Source organism: Cottoperca gobio, chromosome 13, assembly GCF_900634415.1.
Source record: "Cottoperca gobio chromosome 13, fCotGob3.1, whole genome shotgun sequence".
Taxonomy (NCBI): domain Eukaryota; kingdom Metazoa; phylum Chordata; class Actinopteri; order Perciformes; family Bovichtidae; genus Cottoperca; species Cottoperca gobio.
In genome coordinates, this window is record NC_041367.1 from 10,742,850 (window position 1) to 10,767,655 (window position 24,806).

At 37.7% G+C, this 24,806-nt stretch overlaps 1 protein-coding gene across 1 annotated transcript; it reads right to left on the reverse strand.

Moving 5' to 3' along the window:
- Positions 1–5,433: 5,433 nt before the first annotated feature.
- On the reverse strand, positions 5,434–23,700 carry ttc12 (tetratricopeptide repeat domain 12). The gene is given in 22 exon segments (XM_029446689.1): positions 5,434–5,751; positions 6,754–6,982; positions 7,177–7,276; positions 7,669–7,770; positions 9,607–9,675; positions 10,075–10,167; positions 10,359–10,493; positions 10,578–10,641; positions 11,630–11,725; positions 12,217–12,385; positions 12,789–12,877; positions 14,169–14,238; positions 16,863–17,051; positions 18,071–18,131; positions 18,513–18,533; positions 18,535–18,585; positions 19,422–19,481; positions 19,780–19,901; positions 20,016–20,093; positions 21,468–21,489; positions 22,631–22,785; positions 23,591–23,700. Coding segments are annotated over 22 exon segments (2,097 nt in total). The 5' UTR covers positions 23,643–23,700; the 3' UTR covers positions 5,434–5,681.
- Between the last annotated feature and the right edge of the window lie 1,106 nt (positions 23,701–24,806).

Genomic DNA, 24,806 nt, shown 5'->3' on the forward strand with positions numbered 1-24,806 from the left:
CAGAAAGTGAGACTCAGGATTTTTGACTGCAAAAGTGGTCGGCCTACTGAGGCTAAAGGATGCTATTGTGCTATGATCTTCAATCAAGCTCATTCTTGCAGTTGGATGTGATGCATCGCTGTGATCACTACTGCTGCTGTGGGCAGCTTCAACAATGTCAGATTTACTACTTAAGTCTAACGGATGGTTTTGTACAAATACATTTTTGAAATTTGTTGAGAGACTGCGGGAAGCATTTCTCTTATGCTGACTGAAATATATCAGTTTCGACAGTGGGTCCCTGATGCTCACTTCTTTTCCAAGTGTCTCTTGTTTCTTCAGGGTATAGAGTGACTTTGATGAGCGATAAAGCACTGTGGTTGTTGAAATCGGATCACTAGGATAGGTGTGCCCTGATTGTTTCCTGGTGTCGTTTTGTGTTGCTGATGACAGCTCAGCAGGAGGCCATGTGTCAAATGCAACCGATTGTGTTTCTGAGAGAAAAGATTTGATTTGGAAATAGTTCAGAATGCTTTTCACAGTTTTATTGAGTGATGAAGGAGGAAATGTCAGGTTGTAAATCATTCCAAAACTAGAATGATTGGTAATGTTTCGCCGACTGATGTCTTTGTTGATCATTTCATCTTGTCGTGTCACTGATTGTTGATGTGAACTTGGTAATAAGCTTGTAAATTGACTGAAATTCAAAGCTAATCTAACAGATTTTGAGGAGCCATCAGGTGACTGTGCAAGCAGAGCCATAGATTTCTCTGTGGACACTGCTCCTCGATCTTTCTGGCAGGTCAAACACAAGTTTGTCAGAGTGGTTGCTCTCACTGAATCTTCTGCTGTATCACTGCGGAAGATGGATTGCACAGTACCTAACGGATACTCATTTTGTCCCAGGTTTGAAATCCCCTTATCATCCTTGCCTTGAGATCGTTTGTCATCATTGTCATTACGCAGCACAGCCGGGTTATCAATTACACGAGGATGATATGCAGATAGGATTGGAACTCCCGGCCCTCTGTCAGCAGATGTGGGAGTAATAGAGTCAGTGTTTCGCTGATTCCTGTTATCAAGCTGAGTGTGAAGCCAAAGAGAGGCTTTCACTGCATCTGTGGACAAATAGAACTCTGGCTTGGATGTGCCATTCATCATTGATTCAGGTGCAGCTTGTGTAGAAGAGAAAACGATTTTGTCATAATTAGAAATCAATGGGGTTTCTGATTTGGCGTGAATGCTTACAGCCGATGGATTATCTCTCGTTGATTTGTGGGATTTCTGCCTATTTCTGGAAACAAAACCAATCATTGACGTACTTACAGCCAATGCTTTTGTGATTAGTGTTCTCTCATACGATGGCGTTGATCTGGTGTCAAGCAAGACTGCCCCTGGAAACTTGGCAGTCACTGTCACTGCAGTGTGTTGATGTGTATTCTCTCTAGGTATTACCTCTGTGCCATGACCAATTGTGTTTTTGTTTTTTAAAAGCTGATCTTTTGTGACAGTTGTGCCTTTTCTTTGTTCTGTGTGGTAACCATGGAAATCTTCTTTTTCTGCCCGGACTACAAAGAAAAAACATGACATCACTCAAATTTCTCCCCCGAAAGCTGTCCTTCCTAAAACTGTTATGCAGAATAGAACTAAATTGAGATTCATTAAGGTTTTGTTTTCACCTTGTGAGCCTGTGTGTATGTCATTATGCCAATTATATTTAATTTTATTCTATTTAACTATTGTGTGCTCGCCACTTTACTTTACTTTGCTGTAACAAGGTACATTTCCCCATTGTGGGACTAATAAAGGATTTCTGATTCTGATTCAAAATGTGCTCCTGGAGACAATTTGCCAGGTTTGTCCGTCTGTCACCAATGATAGCAACATAACCGTGCAAGATGCAGTCACACTATTCCAGATACCTGTGACAAAATGTGTTGTGCCTTTGTAGATACACTGTGAGATGTAAGTTGTAATGCACATGTGCAAATGATAAACTAATAATGTTGTTGAAATTTCACCTTTTTTTCTTTAAGAACTTTCAGGTTGTTCATAATGTTTTGTAAAAAGATCAAATTTGAACAGAATGTACTTTTTTGCACTAAAACGAAGGGGACAATGGGAAGTAATTTATAATTTATAATAATTTTAGTAATTTATAGGTTATTATGCTGTGATTTTACTGGTCCGGCCCACTTGAGATCAAATTGTGCTGCATGTGGCGCCTGAACTAAAATGAGTTTGACACCCCTGGTTTAATCTCATGCATCCCCAGAATAAACATTTAAAAAAATGTTAATGCAAATTAGCAGGGATTTTGCAAACTTTTTCTGTATTGTCTTTGACACATAGATGAATGCAGCAAAACTGATGGTTTACATTCAAACCTCCACAGGGTGCCTTTAATAAATTCAACCGTGTTGTTTCAGGTGCAAAGTCGGGGGGAATAAATGAATGATGTTGACACCCCTTAGTGTGTGACTGATGACTAAGATATTAAATGTTGTTGTGGCACAAATATAAGGCAGTTTTCTTATTAAAATGATTTTTGTAGGTGATTTCACTTCTCATTATATCAGTTATAAATTTAGATGATGACACCTATATTGCTACTGCATATTAAAACGTAGAAGAAATGATAAAAGTATAAACTAATTAACTAATGGTAACCCTTTCCATGAAGACCACATCTATAGTGCATTATGAGGGCATTCATAATGAATTATTATGTATTTGTAATGCTTTGTGACTCATAAACACAAATAATGCTTTCTGATGCACTATATATATAGTCATGAATCATTATAGATGTGACTAATGATAAATTATAATTATAATTATTATAAGTGTCTTATGGATGCTCATTACTAGTTATAAACTAGAGGCTTATAATACATTATGACTACCTATACTCACCTATACACAGCTAACAATCAACTGTAGGAATCATAGTCTGCAGAATTATAAGTTACTACGTGTTATGTAAAGTCAAGTATAAATTCATGCATCTATAATAATGCATCCTTCATCATTACGTTTCCTTGTAGGTGGTAAGTAAAGTGTAATGCATTTTCAGAAATGTATAAGAATCTACGCTACATCATAATTGATTATTATGCATGAAAATGCAAATATACAAAGTAGTATTCTGCCACTTAATTAGTAGAACATTAGTTTTTGCATGCCTAAAAGTGAAAAGGACAGATATGCAGGTGCTATTTGCCACTTTAAGTTTAAACTGCATGTAAAATGTTTAGAAAGGTGTTTTTTCTGCTTTATATTCCTATTTTCATGTGAAAGAAAAGAAAATAAAATGCATAAAAATGACCTTTGTGGATAAACAAATAGAACATTTATCGTCAGGGCTGTATATTTAATAACTGAGAACTGTTAATTAAAGTACTCAAATATACATATTTTTTTAAAGAATAGGCTATATTTATCTATTTATTCTATATTTACCTGCAGGCACACAAATGAGCTGGAACATAATAGAAGGTACTTCTGTACTGCACCTACAAAACTAAACACAAAGAAAATAGCACATACCTGTAAGTAGGAAGAATCCTAGTGTAAAACTGTAAAAGCTCTTCATTTCTCGTCAGTCTTGTTCACAATCACTCCCCCCGCAGTGAATAATTGTTCTTATTGCTGGCTAATCCAACTGAGCAGAACGTATCAGTTGTTTGCAGACATACACAGATGGTGCCATCCCTTACAGGAGGCTTTTGTCCTCTGCAGGGAGATTAGATTTCTCAGTAACTCTTCCTTTTACAGTCACGACAGATGATAGAATTTACATCTCAATTTCATTTATTCATTTATGGTACAGAATATGATATTAATAAGCTATATCTAGATTGGTGCTGACCTTATTGAGTGACATCATTCCTAAAGAATTAGAGCACAACTTCTGATCTGGTCTTTAACTCAGTGATTCCAAAAGACATTTGAAGGGAACAGAAACTTTGTATGACGAATCTGATATGAATTTCTAAAGTAACAGACACTTTAATATGTTTGAGCTGAAGACAGTGCAAGATGAAGAGTTAAAGGATAAACAAAGTTGTATCCATTCTGTCGGGACATGACAGTTTGCACAATATTGAATGGTAATCAATCCAATAATTGCTGAGATGTTTTACTCAAAACTACACACAACCTCATGGTTGTACTAGAGGAAAAGTCAGGAGACCACCAAAGTCAGTAGGATTTATCTTCTGAGGACCATAAACATCTGTTCATATTATGTTTCTGTTACTCTATCAAGTAGATGTTAAAATATTTTCCTGGATAAACAAAAACTTTGACCTGTTCTAGCACCAGATGAAAAACCAGGTGTTTATCAAAGTCATTAGGATTCACCCTCTGGGCACTATGAATATCTGTAATTTAATAGCAGTCCAAGCAATATTTGTGCAGATATTTTACTAAAAAAACTAAAATGTCATAGCACCTGAAGAAAAAGTCAGAGGATGATCAAAGTCAGTAGCCTTCCTGTTGGGAACCATACAGTTTGTGGCCAATCATCAATTATCTGGCGAGATTCTTAAATCTGGACCAAAGTGATTGAGGATGATATTGCGATCCGTAGAACTACACCACTAGCATGGCTAAAAACGCCACATTTTCTTCCCTATAATATTGTAATATTGCTGTGGCTGCAAGAGAGTCGATGCCTCTTTTCCACAGAGCTATCAAATGAAAGGTTTGTGCATAGTTGCACAAACCCACAAACACTGACTCACTCAAACCACAATCTCTACACCATTAGACCTTTTCATAATATAGTGTAGCTAAGGTGAAAGCAAACATATTTCCAGTTCCACTTGTCTCACAGTGGGTGTGCAAACATTATGCTCGCAGAGTTATAGCTCTGACCTTCTCATAGTGGCTGGGCTGAACATCCAAGCAGCGAGAGCAGCACCGTGTAACCGCAATACTTTTATTCAACAGGTTCTTGCTGTTGTCACACAGAAAGAAAAGTCCCACATTATATTCCCGGGCACGGCCCTCTTTGTGAGTTTACGAGTAATCCTCATATTTCAAAAGAATGCAAATTTGGCAGACCCCAGACTTGATCTGACTATAAACAGTCTTTAAAACTCAAATGACTTTATTCAAGATGATTTATCCTTCCAGTACTGCCATCCAGAGAATCCAAACACAGATGATAAAGTAGTTGTTGTTGTGTTATCAGTATTATATACAGGACTAACATGCACCTTTCTGGTAATGAAATCCAAAAATAAACAAACTGACCAAATATCTAAATAACCAAAAAGAAGATAAATAACAAAGGATGGCACAGAGGTTGCAGCAGGACACACACTTTATTAGAAATTTTGATTATGGTCACCTGCCCGTTAAGCAAGTACTCCATCATTTACACACACTATTTTTCATAGAATATAAATTTAACAACAGACATTTAAAGATGTAATTAATGGTAATTAACCACATAAATTCAGCAGAATTTAAAAGTATTAGAAAGAAAAAAATCCATATTATTAAAAAGAATCATAAATATCTATTGGAATAGCAATTAATGAAGAGGGTTTAAAAAATAATAAGAAAGAAGGGAAGAGAAATTAATGTTAAATTAACAGGTTTCTTTTGTGAATTTGTTTTCCCCAAAACAGAATACAGAAGAGAACAAGACTGATGACAAGCAAGGATATTATAAAGATGTGTTGTTGGATTCACATCATGACCTTTGCACAGGAGTGCAGGATCTCAAGGCCGTGAAGTTCTCGAAGTTTGTGCATATGTCTGGAATTGAAGAAAGCAGAATGTCAAAAGAAATTAAATGGAAACAGTATTTAGAGTCCACCTGTGGTGAATTCAAATAACTGGACACACCTGTCTATATAAGGTCACACAGCTGACAATGCATGTCAGAGCAAAAAAAACAAGCCATCAGGTTAAAGGAACTTCCTGCAGAGCTTTTCTGCACTTCCTGGAGTCAAAATGAGTTATATGATTAGTCGATTAGTCGAAATAATTGATAACTACTTTGACAACGAAAATGCCAAACATTCCAACTTCCAAATATGTGTCTGTAATTTAATGTCTTTGGAGAAGCAACGTGAAGACAACAGCTTGGGCTCTGGCAAAGTTACTCTGGCCATTTTTCCTTATTATGTGACATTTTATTGACAAAAAGATTATTGGAGAAACAAAATTGGAAGATTAATGGATATTGAAAAAACAAAACATTAGTTGTAGTCTTAACATATATCCAACAGGCAGCATTGTTGAAAGACTAAATGAACTCAAATTCGATAAATCTATCAAACAAATGTAACAACAACTACGACCAGACTATTATTAATATTATCAAAACACAATCTAAAAATGCATTCAGTGCAATAAAGACATGACTTAATCTGCTGCTGGCTGCTGTGATTAAGCAGAAGTACAAATATTAGGAGAGAAGTTGCCATGTTATGTGCATTAGAATAGTAAGTCACACATTAGTGAGTCATCACATGCACAGATGACTGCAGTAGTAGGTGCATACTGTATAATAAACCATATTTGAATACGGACTTTGAAATGTAAATACCGAACTAATAAATATTTTAATACTTTTAGTTCAGCCTCAACCAGAAGTCACATTTGCCTAATGCGTGAACAACTTCTTAAGCCAGAGCCGTCACATCACATGGTCTCATTTCAGTGAGACGTTTCATCGTGTCCATCGTCTCCTTGAGGCTAGTTTCTAGAATGTAATCAGCAGCATGTGGTTTATAGAATGAGGTGAGAAGGCACCTGGGCTCAGATCGACACAGCCTCCCCAGAGCAATCGCTGCATTTTGCCGCACAGCTGTCCTCTCAGCGTCCCCTGCAGCGTGGAGCAGCAGCAGCCGCACAACATCAGTGCCCAGCAGGGCGCTGCCAATTCCCTCCAACTTAAGGCAGTGGGCCAAGCACAGGGCAGCATTTCCTGACACCAGCGCATCACAGCTGGGAGCCAGCAAATGACGTAAAACAGACAGTTCTGTAAGAACGATAAATGAATAATAAATAAGAAGAGAATAGCATTTTTAAATGTACTAACAAACACACATGAAAAGCAACAGATATACTGCACATTGCACTGCATACGAGTAGACACGCATACACTTCATTTGCATTTTAGGTCAACTCTAAAATGTTATTCATAAACTAATGAACATGTCAATCATATCTCACTTTTATCAGACTTCACCAGTTTCTCCCGTGCCAAGTGACTGGCAGCAGTGCACACTGTCAGAGTCTTAATGGCATACTTAGTGGCAGTCTGCCCTGTTCCCTTGGTAGACACAGAAATAACAATCACATTAAACAAGTTGAATGTATTGGTTGTAAACTCTAACTTCATGTTGACACTTAAGAGTTTAAAACAACTGAGCTGTAGTGGAATTAGTAGAAGAATAGATAATAATACATAGATTACGCAGTTACTTCAAATATGGATCCCATTCAGAAACCGTAATATGAGTTAAGTACTTTATACAAATACAAGTAGTGGTTTCTTCTTCAGCATGTTTTCATCATGTCTTTAGATCATGATGTTTTAGAGGTAAATGCCATTACGGGCCGTTTTAAGAATAATAATGAATGGTTGGGAAATAAACTATCATTCCACAAGTAACATACAAACACGTGTTGCATAGATACTTGGCTGTGTGTACAGTTATGCACCTTCAGCAGCCGGCGCATGTCCCGGACCACGTCCCTCTGAATAACATACTGAACGGCCTCAGGGGACTGAGGGAGGATAGTGCTCAGCACGCCCGTGGCTCTCTGGGGCACAAAAAAAGATGGTTGGCATTAGAAACGAAGATTATAAAAGTTGGAGGAAAGTGCAAGAAGAAAGACAAACGGAAAACACAGCAGCGAAAAGGAGCAGTAGAAAACTGCTGTGAGAAAAAGAGCTAAGCTAGCAAGAGAGAAAACCGTCGGAAAACTGTTTCTATTTTAGACTAAGAGAGTGTGAGAGAGTAATTGGAGAAAAGTGGAGGATTGGAAAAGAGATTTTTTATTTAAGACGTGAAATCAGTAAGTTTTATGGAGTGTGTTTGCAGCAATAAAGTAGAGAAAGTCCTTTGTAAAGATGATGAGAAAGTTGCCTCAAAACATGTTTGACTGAACATAAAATGATAGCGAATCTTTCAAGGACAGGATAATAAAAAGAAAAGACGAACAGAACAAGCATAAAAACAGAAGCAAATAAGAATTAGAGGTCACACAAGTCTTGCAGGAGGGATCTGTTCAGTCACTCATCATTATTAGGTACAGTAAAGGCACAAATGAAGTAAATTGAGGGTATGAATTAGTTGATAAAAGCAGCAAATTAGTTATTTAGAATTAGAATTATTCATAAATCAAGGGCACAAATTAATAATTTGAGTAATTGTTTTTTGATGAAAGATAATCTTCCCCTTCAACCACCGCAGCTTTCAGTTAAGCATCACTGCACTCACCAGCTGCTTTCATAGAAGCAGCAGGCAGCCATTTTCACAAAATAAGCTCTGATTAACGCTCTGCGTCCCCAGTACCAAATGGAAGTTAACACCAAGATATCTTTCTCAGGAGTCTGCCAAATCAGAGCTAAAAGGCTACAGAATACTCTAACAGCAGATGTGATGAGATGATAATGTTGCTCTATGTCTGTTGTATTTTACAAGGAATTGTTTTGCTAACATTCTTTCCATAAAAACCTTTTAAAGCAGTAAAACTTGAATGTGTCTGTCAGTTCTTCTGCCTCCTATCGGTCAAAAAATTACTAATGCAGCTTCAAAAATCTTTAAATGTTTACTAAATGTTTCACTTGAGTGACAAACCGGGTAGTTTCTAACACTCCTTGGCTGACGCATGCATGCTCCTTACACCTTCTTTCAAGAAAGCTAAAACTAAATGTATATAAGTTCAAACAAAACAGCCCTGCAGCAATCATTTGGGCTTAAGGGGCTTTGGTGTAGCCCTTATGATACATTAAAGAGGCAAGTGAAGTCAAGACAAGACAAAAAAAAAAAGAAAAGAGCAGAGAAAAACATTGAAGACATTTTTTTTAAAAGGTCGTTGACACCAGGTGACAATGAAGAAAAAGTTCCAGCAACGCAGTGAGCGAGCACTAAAATAAAGTAAAGCGACAGAGTGGAAGTGTGGGACTCTAAGGGCATTGCATAGGCAGTGTGAAACTGCTATAACAGCCATTAGCACAGGCACCAGCACCTGGAGCTGGAGCTTTAATCAACTGTATTGACACATATATAGGATCCTCTGAACATTGTGGATGGCTGTTGCCACCTTTAGGGGCACATTGCCAATGAGCTCACAAGCCCTAGAAAAGGCCCATTACTCAACACCGATGTCATCTATTTCCATCTAAGTGACGGTTTTATGCTTTATAGGACGTATGGAAGTTTGGAAAACAAATGATTAGGTTTTCAAAAAGCATTTTCAACAAACTGTAAAAAAGTGCTAATATTTTTTTAAACCTTTTTTTAGTCCGACGCAGTAATACAGCCGAACATGATTGGGAGTTATGATACAGTAAAGCAACTACATATATGATGTGCAACGGTTTTTCTAACCTTCCGAGTACAATAGTGCAGTGATATGGTAAGGTTCACTCACAGTTATGACTCCTCCGTCACTATCCCTCAGCAGGCCCAGGGAGCAGTCGCAGAGTGAAACAGCATGCTCCTACAAAAAAGAAGACACAAACGTGGCTAAGCCAATTTTTACATTACATTTTCCAACGTGATAGGTGACATCACACATCACACATCACATATCACCGTTCACATAAAGGCCCCCTCTTCTTCCATTGCCCGTTGGCTTTTAACATTGTTTACATACAGTATATCTTAAAGTGGTGCAGGGTGAATGTTCGGTCAAAACATATAATTATTTCAAGATGGCTCCCACATTGAATGTCAGTTCAGGTCAACTTTATCTGGAATAGAGTATCATCATATCATCAGTTAGTACAGTGCCCACTAAAAAATAACAAGAGATAAGACAAAAGATCATTTTTGCACTCATAACAAATACCGTGAATAACTGAAACGTAAAGTAAATATCAAATGTCATTCGTCTTACCTGAATGATTGGAGAGGTGATAGCCGAAAGGTTGATGATCAACCCAAGCAGAGGGTAAATGACTTCTTTGTATTCACATGCACTGCATTGCCTCTGTAATGACAGTCAACACATTCGACACTGAATAAAATGCATACAGTGAATTGAAAAACTAAAGCTAAACATTTTCACAATATCTATACTGTGGTGTTATTTCTTGTACTGCCGTGGCATCTAACATACAATACAAATGTGATTTGTACTTTTCCATGCAACAAAGAAAAGTCTGTAATTATTATACTAACAATGGCGACCACAAAAGCCTTCCAACATTCTGGATCATGTGCAAAACTGTGACAGATGACGTCATCTCGAGCCAGACAGCCAACGGCCGATATCAGTGAAGCAAGGACAGGCCGATTGGACTCGCAGATATTTCTCTGAAAAATGAAGAAGACACACATTAACACATCTGCATATATTCAGTGTGTATCAATATGAACATTTGTATCTACATATCTTACCAGTAATACTGTAAATGGCGCAATGACAGACTCTGACAACACGTCCCTTAACTGAATGCAAAATCTGTAAAGAAAATATGAAAATATTTCTACTCTACATGTACGATTGACATATTATGTACAGTATATGGTAATATGTGTACGTCTATGTGTTGTGTTTCCAGAAATATCTGCTGAAATGAACCATCTAACTGACTAGTTCCGCTCCGTCCAGTCTTGTAATACCACCGGGAATGAGAATGAATGCTTGGGAGATGAGTAAAGTCAAGTTTGATCTTTCGTTTAAGTTCTCCACAGCCCAGCGTGACACAAGTAAGTAAAACAACAAGTGCTTAGTGCATCAAAACCCACCGTAGTACACCCACATTTACTTCCCACAATGCACCTGCTGAGTCATAAAAGGCTAATTGGTAATTGCAATTGTCATATCTAATGACTACTGACTAAAAACAATAATTCAATTAGCTGTACTTCATGTATATATAGTGTAATATACATAAAAGCATGTTTGCAAATGTATATATTTGTAAGATTCGGAATCAATATGAAATTTGGACCAGTTGTGTATTAATTTCTCCTCCAAAAGTGAAGTGAAAAACCTCTTTAGGATATAACAAATAAAATGTGACTCTCTTTGAGCTATAGACAGGGTGAATTGATCTCCCCATTTCACTACTTGACACCTCGGCTTACTTCCTGCTGTGCTGGAGACTGGGTTGTCCTTTCATGTCTTGTTTTCATGAGGAAAACAGGTTGAGAACGGCCCTGTGCCTTGAAGTGGCATTAACCCTTGCATAGCACTTACTGAAATATTAAAGACGCACCATTGCTCAGAGGTTCTCCTCACATGATGCAATAATGGATTTTAAAGTGCATTTAATATATATGGATATGATGTATGGGAGGATAATAGACTGGTGGGTCTTATTCAGAATTCTGCAGAGTACCTGAAAATATAAATGTCCTTTTTCAGTGATAAAATTAATCATTTTTTATAGAGTGTGAGGAGAATAAATCTAGTGTTTTTTTGTGAGGCTGTGTATCGGTAATACTTGTTCTCTGATGCAAAGTTCTCAAGAATGTTGACCGCTGTGTTCTGCTGCTGCTGATTTGGCTTTGAGATGCACACCATGAGGTTCCTCACTAACCTTTAGATCCAGATTAAAAGTAGAGCCAGTCAAAGAAAAAGGGAGGAGGGAGAGGGATGGAGAGAAAAATAAATCGGTGTGATAATAATGCCAAAGAGGAGCAACAATATGATTCATTCCTTATTTTCTGAAAACCGTTCAGCTGCAGCTCAAATACTATCCGACATAGATATGATAAGAAATCACTTGAGTCACTCAGAGTCATTTTTTTAACTATGTCTCAGAGCAATAATGTACAACATTTCTTGAAATGTCATTAAACGGGCGTGGCAATTAACTCCAATCTGATTTCATTAAGGGGAACAATGTGAAATGCAAAATCATTTTAACACTTCCTCGGGATGGGAGGAGGTAAAGGAAAAGTATTACATCATTTGGTTAGTTAGAGCATGCAGTGAGCCTACCGTCTCTGTCAACATACATATCTTTACTCCAGCTATGTTATTTCTCTCATCATTTGCATCTGATGACAACGTAAAGAAATGACTTACATGTGCACATTCAGGTTGTCAATGGCCAAACGCCTGCCATGTGGCCTCTGTGAGTACAAACATAGCAATGCCAGGCATTCTTCCTGCTCTGCAACATGCTCTGATGTTATCAAGTGAACAATGGACTGTCTCATGACGGGGCATATCATCAACACTTTCTGGTTTTCATCTGAAAACAAGATGAAAAGATGGTACATACAAAGAATGCGCTGACTGGACACAATACCCGGTTATGTTCCCAGAGAACAGCAAACTAGTTTGTAAACACAATTGCATGACTATTAAGCTGAAGAAATGCTTTGTTGTTAATACGGTATTAACACATACACACAGTATCACAGTTGGCACGAACAGTGGATGTGCTGAAGCCCACGCAGCTTCTCTGATTCAGAGGCAAATAAAGGCTTGACAAAAGAGACGGCTTAAGTATCACATTGACAATCTGTGCAGTAATGACACAATGCAGAAATGTCGGATTATACTAGGATATCAATTATCAATTTTTTCCTGTGTCCTACAAGTGGCTACATGGAAAATACAGGAAAAGAAGTGTAGCTTGATTAAATACTTACCGTTTTCACAACAAATAACCCTCCATAGCTTCAGAACCGACACACACAACTCCTGGCATCCTGGTTCCTTTGTTTTCTGCAACAGGCAGCTGGAGAAAAAGAAGTAAAACTCAGTGAACAGTGTCTCAGTGTTCTCTTCTACTATAGTACAAATCACATTTAAATAATACTGTCAAATAATGAAAAGGTTTTTTACATGCAAGTATGCCAATACAAATGCATCTCAGCACAACACAAATGATGGAAACTAAATTAAAATAGTTCATTACAACAGACACTTGTAGCAATTCAATACAATTTGCTAGAGCAAGATGCCATTTCATTTCATATGGATATTAAGCAATCTAGGTGCAGCGGCGAGGTCCTACTTTTGAGGTACCAAACGTCACTCTACTATTAAAAAAGGAGTGAATGGAGAAAATGTATTTCAGTACAGCTATATGAAGAATAGGGAGTGCAATAAGCAAGAACACATAATGTTTTGTGAGCATGCAGTATTGTGAGCTGTTACTTAAACATCATTATGCACGTTGCCCTACAATGTATCTCCATTTGATGTAGGTACTTTGTGTGACATAGACACTTGGCCATCACTCACATGTCACATGAGAAGTCATCTGTTATCCCACTAAAGGGTTTCAAATTGACATCAATGTTGTTTCTGCCCTGAAGAAGCTAGTATGTGCTGCTACTCACTGGCTGAAGCTTATAGCCTGATCTCTTATCCTATTATCTGTTACATGTTTTTAAGAATGTAATTATGAATTAGCTTTAGCCAGAACACTTTTTGAAAAGTTTTTTTCTTATTTTTTCACTTTTTGTGGGGAACTGTGGGTATAGAATAGCACAGAGCACCTTGAATACCCTTTTTTTCAGGGCTTTTTTTCTTTAACTCCTAAAGAATTTAGGCTTTTCTGTAGCAGATAAAAATGCACTGACTGACTTCTTTGTGACATGCCTCACAAAGGTTTCCGTTGGTTGCATCTGGCTCACAGCAGAGGCTGTTTTCATTGCATTTTCCGGTGCTAACTTGGATAATGGCAGCTCTAACAATGGACAACACAGAAAATGTTTGACAAGTTAATAATACCTTTACTGATCTGACATGAGGGAGTCATAATTAATATCTTGTACAAAACACCCCCGTCTTTTAGGGACAAAACGCAGGGCCTTTGCTCATTTCAGTGCCATCTCAATCTTCAGTGTGATCGTCTTTTCATCTTTCGGCTATCACACAAAATAACAGATAGAGAGCGAGAGAGGGTGGATAATGATCTCTCTAGTTTAGGCCATCATTGTCTCTGTGTGCGTCCGTCTCTGGGTCCATCTGTTATAGCTCCACTGAAGGCTGACAGCTACCTCTCCCTCTGGTCCCCTTACCTCCTCACTGTGTCATTGCTGCTGATGATACTAAAGCCATTGTTCAGTCTGAAGCGCGTCCGGCCTGTACCTGATAGAAGAGAACAGTGGATAGTGTAAGAAGACAGAAAACTACATATCATCACCAGGGAACCTCGTGGGTTTTAGAGAAACACAACACCTCTCTCTTTTAGTTTAGCTTGCCTTGTTCACCGGTTTGCAAGGGTATGAGAGACAAGAATAAATAAAATATGTTGAGAGAGTAAGTTACAACAAGTAATGGTCTATTTACCACTTGTAATGATTTAGAGTCTACAGAAAGTAGAGCAGAGCAGTTAGGCAACACTTTTAGGGGAAAAAGCCTGTAATGTCAGCCCTGCTGAGATGCTTTCAGTTCTGAGTTATGTAAGTTTTGCCCTTTCCTGTTGAATGGCACTGTGAGACAGGCATTATATCATTTGACGGTATACTTTTATTCATCTAAATGAAAAGAAAAGAGCGATTGGATAAAAAATGTTTGTCATCCTGCAGTGGACAGTCAGTACAAAAGAATATGGCATTTCACAAATAGTGATACAAGTTAAAGGAAAAATAGAGAGTTAGCATTACACAGTGACGTGGGTTGTATATAGCTTGTTACAGTTTACTGAGCGACAAGCTTCAAGCATCTCTCGATCAATTCCATCAGTGTTGGCTGTGTGGTCCAAGTACCTGAAGTTATACACAGCCTGTATGAGGGCAGCAATGGGGTAGAGCATGTCAGAACTACTTCTTTCTTAGCTGAAATATAGCAAAATGAATACTCCTGAGAGGGCCATTGACCTTGATGAATTGTACGGCTAGGCTGTTTTACAAAAGCTGCGATTTCTGCCTTTTGGCAACATCTAAAATGAGTAATATTAGTAGAGTTGAGTTCCAAAGTCACTTCTTAGGTCAAAAACATTTACAAAAATATCAGCTGCTGACAGAGGAGGGGTGAACAACTTGATGAAGAGCAGCTGCTGCCTGTCTACAATGGCCCCTTTTCATACAGTCGAGGACTTGGTAAACAAATATCTTGCAATTGCTTGTGCTCGACACATTTTCCACAAGCACAAGATCACAGTTCTGTTTTCCAATGCTGAGATGAAATTAGGGCCATGAGGGCATTTTTCTGCCAAACCTGTTTGGTTCCATTCATCTGAAACCTTGAGCAAGGAGTACTGTGCTCGTTCTAAACTAAATCTTGATATGCTTTGCCATCTGCAACCATTTCCCCACATCATGTTTCAGTATGGGATTTGAAGTCACTGTTTTTTTTAGTGGTACTTTCATGAACACTTGTAGTTTGTACCAATGCTCTTTTTCAACTAAATTTCATGAGCTGTTTTTCTTGATCATAGACATTGCTCGAAATTCCGGCAATTCTGACAAAAACTCTAGAGAAACTCTAGACGCCCTGAAATATATATGAGCATCGATAATCCCATTTCATCAGGAAACCCGTCCATTTAGAGCAGGGGTGCCCAAAAGGTCGATCAATGGCGAGTGATCGACAGCACCATTACCTATCAAACACCCACCCACCCCGTCGCAGCATTTTCTTAATACAGGTAGATCACTTGGACCTGGTCATTTCAAAAGTAGCTCAAAAGCCCAAAACGTGTGGGCACCACTGATCTAGAGGAACTCAGGCTGTCATAAATCTACAAAGCAAACGGACAGGTACCACCATTCACTTGCTACCTACTCTAAATCTGACATATGTGCAGGTAATGTCACTGAGGTTATAGAATGGACACCTGCTATCACAGGTGTTTCATTAAATTGTACCCAAGACAGCTCCAGAAGGTGTAATAGTGTTTACTGTCCCCCCATAACAGCCCCCCTCGATACCTGCTCTGAACACCAAATACAAGTACCATTGCATACACAACCCTGTACCTTCACTAAAAGCTATTACAATATCTTAATGTTAGTGATTTCAATTTTTCAGTTCAATATTCATTACAATACCACTTAACTGGTGGAACAGCTGACCTTGCTGGCCCAGAACAGTCCACTCAGCAGTTCAGCAACAAAATGACATCATAATTTCTATACCAAGTGGATGTCTATGTCTGCTAATTGATGTGATCGGAAACAGAACACAAATCAAACAGCACTGGAGGTTTCACTCCTCTACAGGCATTGCCAAATAGTAGACACAATGTTTGTCTTGCTCTGATAATGTAATAAACATGCAAACACAATTGTTCTGCACAGCAACATTTATGCAGCTGTTTAAGTGTTATTGGATTGTGTTACATAGTGTTATGGTATGTACACTTATCCTCTGCACAGGGGCTCACTACACCAGGCAGCTCTGGAGTTTTGCTCTTTCAGTGTGGCTTTACACTCTATATTGGAAATTTGCTCACTGTGACAAGCAAATCGAGTGTAAAGAGAAATCAGTGATGGACAGCGTTAGGTCTCCCTTCTCTCCCATTGTAGAACAAGACATGAAATAATCAGTTTTTGCAGACCTGCTTCACAATGACCCCATGCTCCTAAAATGTTCGCCGTGAGTACTTAGGTACTGTATTAACTCTTTTTCTGGCTGAACTTTCTATGACCATTTTAGCCATAGAACCGAGAAATACAGCAGGTGGACCAATGAAGGAAGATTAAAGAGAAAGAAGATTAAAAGAGAAAGATACATTTGTTGTGCAAAACTTCTCTCAAAAGAACACTCACAGTCAGTAATTGCTTGTGACAGAATTTCCAATCCTCCACAGTAGAACCAGGGAAGCTGACCGGGCCGTGACAGCTTCTCGAGCAGCTGGGGCACTCTTATGGCATTCCGCTCTCCCATGTCGAAATCTTGCATCGCATTCATCTCCTGACTCTCTCTTCCCTCTTCCAAATCCACCTGGGCCAGGTATTCTGTATGGAGCGAGCAAACGAGATAAAGGAGGGAGGGAAGAAGAGAAAGTATTAGAATCAGAATCAGAAATCCTTTATTAGTCCCACAATAGGGAAATTTACCTTGTTGCAGCAAAAGAACATATGAAGTAAAGTGGTAGTAAAGAGTACAAAATAAATAGAATAAAATAGAATACAATAGAATAAAATAGAATACAATAGAATACAATAGATAAAATAAAAAAAAATAGATAAAAAAAAAAAAGATTAAAAAAAAAAAAATAGAATAAAATAGATTTTTTTTTAAAAAGATTAAAAAAAAAAAAAAAGATAAAAAAAAATAAAATAGATTTAAAAAAATAAAATAGAATAAAAATAATATGAGTACAAAGTGGTTGATAAAAAGTTGTAAAAGTGAATATTGCACATGGCAGTGATCCTTGCACACAGTGATGGAATAGTCTGTATTGTGTGGTGGTCTACCAGGGGCCGTGGTGATTGTACAGTCTGAAAGGACCTACGGTATCTCTCCGTGAGACACACGTAGACTGTGATAAGGCGGAAAGTTATTCCTAACTGAATGTTCACTGTCACAGAAAAGAGTGAACTGAAGGTCTCACATCCTCAGATAACCAACATGCCTATTGTCATAAACTACCTGAGGACCTAAGGCAAGTGGCTCTGTAGTATTAGAAGAGTAATGCTACACCACATGTGACGATTGCAAAGACACTGCAAAGCGGTGCACATATGTGTGATAGCCACAAAGTAAAGGAAACATTCACTAAACATTTATCTCAATATGTAGAGAAGAACTATTCAGAGTTTAAAGCTGGATTCATAAGTTCAAAAGTTTGTAAACAAAACACTGTAGTACGAAACACAATTATAATTACTGTGAAGATAATGAAGCTGAATTGAGTGAACATGGATGTGTACTAAAACGTTTTAATGGTTGGACATGATAAATAGCCAATGAGAGCAGTTATCACAAAAGGACTTGAATAAGTGTTTCTAACCAAACCCCCTATTTTCTTTACCTTTCACCATCTTCTCCCTCGCAGGTTCAATTTCCACAATCTTTTCAAAGCAATTTCTGGACTGAAAAGAGAAGAATTTAGTTCATTATTGGTTATATTGTGTGCTTCACTTCAAAAGCCATGCAAATCAATATGATTCTGGTAACTCAGAAAGACTACAGTACCTCAGCACAAGAGTGCAGTACATAGAAAACTATCATTCGTTTTTAGCTGATATCAAAATTAAATATAAGCCTATTTTCCTGTGAATGGATTGAAATGCCTACAAAAGACAAGATTTTACAGAAAATTGCTGTTTATATTTAAATCAAAATTCCAGGCATACCACTTCCATTGTGTGGCCCTGTTCCCGCTATACTTATGATGTAAATATAATGTGTAAAAATGTGTAATGTGTAAAAATCAGGAGCGATTAGATATAGTGACAGGTAATCATACTAACCTCAATATATTTCTTCAATGCCTAGATATGCTTTCCCCATGTGGAGGTAAGCCTTAATGCACCGCTCATCACACTGACAGAGAGAAAACGATGATGGGAACGCATTAGTTAAAGCACTTCTTCCTCATCAACACATCTACAGGTACATAATGGTGATTTAATGTGTCTGCATTGATACCACTAACACAGTAAGAGGGAAATGTTCAGTCCGACCTTCAGAGACACCCTCCACTCCAGAAAAGTGTTACAGCGAAAGGGTTCCTAAGGCTCAAGGCAAGTTAGATTTATTTTTATTTCGAAGACTTTTTTAATGAGTTTTAAATTTAAGACCAATTTTGTTCACAATTGTTCCGCTATTCGGATCTGCGTGACGTTAATGTGAGAGGCTTCTTTTTTTTTTTTTTTTTTTTATTAAATGTTGCCAATTATTTTGAGATTTTACAATGGAAGGTCAGTAAAAGAAACGATTATTAAAATTCCTTTCCCTTTTTTTAGTATTTAAGACTTTTAAAAGATTGACATTGTAATACCAATTAGGGACTTTTTTTATTAATGTCTTCAATGCCTTTTAAGACTTTTCAAGGATCAAATAAAGTTGCCTTACAGAGCAAACTTGTCATCCAAAACTAGAGTAATAATTATTTATTGTAAACGTGCATTTGGCTTGAGTGAACTAAAGGAAGCAGAACTCCAAACAAACTACCACATGTGGAGGAACTCACAGACATTATTCATTTTTGCCCACTTTTTTGAACACATGTTCTCAAACATTTCTCTCTGCACTGCTGATGATGATCACCTGCAGCTATTACTGTTTCAGTTTCAGTGCAAACATATCTCCTCTGAGCTCCAACCGCTATGACGAATGAGGCGGTGACTGACTGACCCCAGTTCCCCGCTAGGCCTTACCTTCAGGGCCCAATCACAGTCACTGATGGCCTCCTTGTACTTCCCCAGCTTGATGTAGGCCTAAATAGAAAAACAGACAATAATGTCACCTTGCGTCACAAAGTAGAGAATGTGATAAGTAGTGTAGCATTGTTTGGCTATAAATATACCACAAAGCAGATGCTCAAGATACAATTAACTTAATTGCACATGGCAAGTGATTGGCACACAAAAGCAGTTCTGTTTCCATTTTTTTCTTCTTCTTTTATAGCTTTTGCCTTATAACTGGGATCAACTCATGGGATTAAATGGCACGACGCAATTTGTGTTGTTGTTGCAAAACATTTGGAAGATGAAACACATAGTTAAATATATTCACTTGTGCTCGGTTGGTGTACAATGGCTGCATGTCCCGTAGTTCAGCCAAGCCATCGCTGTAATACTTCACAGCAGTTTCATAGTCTCGTTGAGCATAAGCTTCATTCCCCTTGTCTTGGAGTGCTGCGGTGACAGAAACGGTACAACATTTAAACAGATTTGTTATGAGCCCAACAGAGCAGGGCATGTCATGCAAACTGCTCCAACAGCTTCTTTTAGGAACAGAAAGTCACACACCAGTAGCCTTTTCTGCTTTTGCAATCTTCTGTACCCTCCTGTCTTCAGCATCTCTCTCCATAATCTTCATGAAATTATCTGGGGGGGGGGTCATAGGCAATACTTCAGATTGAATACAAACTGTAACCTTAAATTCTTGAAATAAGCAAAATCTAATCATCAATACCAGTCTAGTCGAAAACAAAAGATCTGAGTCATAGAAAAAAAACTGATCACTCATCTTTGGTGACTATAGAAATCTCACAGGGCACATATGTTTGTGATTGTTAATGCTGTTCTCCCAAAGATAGATATTGCTCCAAGTCCAAAGTAAAGAATATCATCAGTTGGAGGTTAATTTGAAAACTGTTTTGCTGTCTCCCCAGCCTCGAACACAGGATTGCTTTTTCGTCCTCATTTTGTGAATTGAATGTATGATGTGTAAACTTCAATAAAAGTGTTTTCACACACAGAAGTGTGAAAGCTTATTGCATTTGCATCTTTAATGCTTTGATGAGTTTAACCCCAGGAAGAATTGGAAGAAGTGTTGATTTGATGAAAATATGTTTTTACGGAAGACCTCAAAGGCATTCTCGTGATCCACTTTCTAAATCTGATCTAAATAGTTTTCCCTCCTGTGTTTATGACTTAAGAGGAGATTTCGAAGTTTCTTATTTCTATATTATTTTTCATCTAAAAAAAATATAAAAAAAAAATAAACTCACCTGCCAAAACTTTCTTTCCCCAAACCATTTTCAAAGATGAAAAAATAGTAATTAAAACTTTAGATCAGACTTAGAAAATGGCGTGGAATTTTATGAGGGCTTCTTTACATTTTATATTGAATACCACATTTAAAGAGCTGGGACGTACAAAATGAGACATATAATGAAAAAGATCATAACAGCGACTTCTAAGCACATAAATGAGCTGAATGCTAAACTAGTGCTGGCTCCTATTTGCGTGGCTTGTCCCACATTTTGCGTTCGGCCGTAGAGGCCTAAACAGTCAATACTACAAGTCTCCTATCAACCGATAATTAATGGGCCTCCAAACAAACAAAACAACAAAAACATATCACTCATGTCCAATGATTCATTTCCTCTATTCCATAGCAGTACCCTCCTCATCATGACACACTGACAGTTTGATAAAGGAGTGAAGAGTTCACTTCACACCCTTATTAAACCTCCGCCAACTAAATTGACAAAAATAGCACAAAACGTCTGAGCAGGCAAGTGGAAGATATTGCAAAACACGGTCACTCTTGAAATAACAAATTCCAGCGGTCAACTGTAATGCTAAGGACATCTCTCTTCCTTCTATGGCACAGAGTGAATCCTCGACATGCCAAAAAGACGCAGTTGATTGGAAACTCTCACTGCACCTCTGAAAAATGTTTTGTGCTCTGTGTACGAATGTTATAAACAATGTTTCAATTCAGTGCAAGGGACAACCAAGTGACCCACTCACCTGGACTCTCATTCTGCAGACACTGTAAAACAAGAAAAGAATTATTAAAGGTTAGCAAAAACCTACCTATTCACTATTTACTGTGCATCGTCTTGTCTTTCCTTACATGAAAGGACAGGTAGGAAACACAACAAGTAGTTGTCGCTTTAAATACAGTTTGCGCTTTGTGTGTTTGTTTGCTGTGTTAGAGCATGGGTGTCAAACAAACGGCCTGAGGGCCAGATTTGGTACAATGACTCCACGGCACATTTCATAATGCCCAGTCATCGTCCTCATGCAATAGTAGTGTGTCAGTAAGCCCAGTGATATTCACCTCGTCTCAGCTATTCTCTAAAGAAGCATTTCCACTGCATGGTACGGCTCTATTGTACTCTTTATTTTGGTTTTCCACTCGGGGTAGTGACTTTCTTTGAGTGATACTAATTGGTGACATAAAAACAGTGCAGACCACTTGTCAGAGAAGTCATCACCAGACATCCTGCACAAACCAAACTGCCATCAATCAGTCAGGCCCACTGGATGACTGTGCAAAGTGTGAAAATTGAAGACATTAATTCCATTTTTTTTTATATATAAGAAGAGTAGCTAGCCCTATGCTGGATATGCTTTTATAGATATAGAAAATTGTACCAGTTCCTGTTTCTTCACTGAGGTAAAGGGGTATGCTTGGTGTGTTCACAGCACCTTTCAGTGCTCAAGGAATATAATATTGGGCCCCACTATCAGACTCATCATAGCAAACCTGCCAGGACAACTGAGAGCAGATAAGATAAATGAATTGCAGGTTTGAGGAAACATCATTCTGTTTTTAATCATAGCCAAGAGATCAGCAACACATCTCATTATCTGTTTTGTAAATAGATGTTCATTAATTGTGAACGTTTTCAGGATGTACTTGCACCAAAAGAAATGGAAAGATTTGGAGGGGTTGTTATTTATACTTTATTATGCAAAGGTTTTACTGGTCCAGCCCCAATTGAGACCATATTGGGCTGTGTATGGTCCATGAACTACAATGAGTTTGACACCCCTGTGTTCGAGGGACGGAGACAGTAACAGAGATAGCGAGAGAGACAGACAGAGGCACAGACAGAGTGAGAAAGATTGAGACAGACGGAGAACGAGAGAGGGAGTGCAACTATACTTTGTGTGCATGTCTTTACCAAGGAAGGCTGAAGGGGTGGGTTTGTGTTGATTGTAGTCTTGTTGACCTTTGTTCTGCAGGGCTCATCCAAAGCAGCAATGTAGCAATCAGCTGTCTCTATTGCTTTTTGATGGACTTCGACATCAGAGGACTTTAGATCCTTCACTAGTTCACCTGAAAAGAATGAATGATAAATATTACAGTCTTCACTCAAAAATGTTAATAATCACATATGTTGTAGTAAAATATCAATGTTCTGTGCTTTGTGTATCAACAACATGTATTATTATTTATTCATTTAAGTACTATGTACATATGTCACAATATACTACTTAGCACATACAAATAATGTCACAACCTTCCTACAGCTTAATGAAAGTGGACAAGAATAGAAATAGAATAAAAATGTTTTACTGTCTACTGTTTACTGGCAAAAGGCAGACATTTGTCTTTGGTTTGCATGTGCATTAAAATACATAAAAACACAATACATAATAGAAGCTTCATTAAAAGTAGCACCAGGTAACGTATTCTATGGTAAGGGCTGAATCATGGTTAAATAAATAGATATAGAAGTATGTGTCCTGAGGTAGCAATATGCCTTCAAAAAGTTAAATGAATAACATTTCAAAAAGCAAAGTAGTAACTTACTAAAGTAAAAAAATGTGGCTTTATAAAAATGTACTTTCTGAACCACAGCAATAGTTTGAGAGAGTTGGTAGGTTAACTTTCTATATAACCTGCACGGTGAAACAATACAAAATGTTTCTGACTAGATTATAAAGGCATGTAGCGTCCATTGATGTTGTAGGTTTACACATGCAATTCTCCTTCTGTCTGTTTAGCTTCGTTATTAATAAAGTATATTTAGCTCCCCTTGATTCTGGCACAAAACGTAAGGTTAGCCTCTAGCCATTTAAATGATTAGCTAGTATAGCAATTAGCTAGCGTTAATAAGGTTCACCGCTATATTACTCACTTATTTTGTCAACATTCTTCAGAAAACTCTCCAAGTCTTCAAGTTTGTCCATCCTGCTTTTGCCCTTTCTAGCCTGTTTCTATTATTTAATAAGATAGGTTGCTCTCTTGTATCTTCGCTAACAGTGAATTTGCTTCACACTTTCAGAAGTCTCACCGTTTGTTGAGTTACCATAGTGACGTGATGCCTTCAATGACGCTCGTAAACTCCTTCACTACGAGAAAATTGCTCACATAGTTGTCGTATTTCACAGAAGGCTTCTACGTAGAAGACAATAATTAAATAATAACTAAATACAGTTGAGTTTGTCCACTAACCTTAAGCCAGTGCAGAACTAAGACTAACCAACGAAATTGTTATTTTTAAATAAAAGCGTGTCATAAAACACATCATCACCACCCGTATTTAATCCAAGGATGAATGATCTATTCCGTTGTCTGTATGTCATGTATTCTAACTGTCGACTGCTATCTTTTTCCTATTATGTCATGTGTCGTTAACAACAAAATGTATCACTTATCACTTATGTATTACTTTGTGCCACAGAAGTGGCCTATACACATTTGCTTTTGTGTTCTTCATGACAAATAATTGTATACCTACTCTTTGATATTTTGTTCATTAAAGTGTTTCATGGTGCCCCTTCCCTGCATATGTATTTATATGTTCTGTACATCCATAATGTGCTGTAAGTCCAATCAGACTGGCCAAAGATATCTCCTCAACACTTCAATGAACCTGCTTTTAAAGTGACCATCTTGATATGTGAGCAACCCACACCTTGAACTTTATCCTTTCTTTTTCTCAGCAACAAACCAACACTGCCTCCTTGTGGTTAAAGACATATAAAGAGATGCAAAAACTTCAACTGATTCTCATAATATAGGCCAAATAGATGAACATGTATTGTTGCCATAACTTTAGAAAGGAGTATTAGATTTACAAAGAAACGTAAAGATAAGCAACAAAGAATTCTAGCCACAAAATGAGTAGAGGAAGTAGAGGCTTTGATAAGCCTCATCATCTGAAGAGTGCATCATTAATTTTGTATATGTATATTAAAGTCTCTATCGAGAAGGTACAGCATCACTTTTTTGCCATTGAGTCCTTCCTACCGCTGCAATAAAACAGTTGCAGTATCTTAAAGTAGCCATACTGTGCCTTAAATGAATCCCAGAAAGGAGAAAACATTAACATTTGAGAACCAATAAAGCAA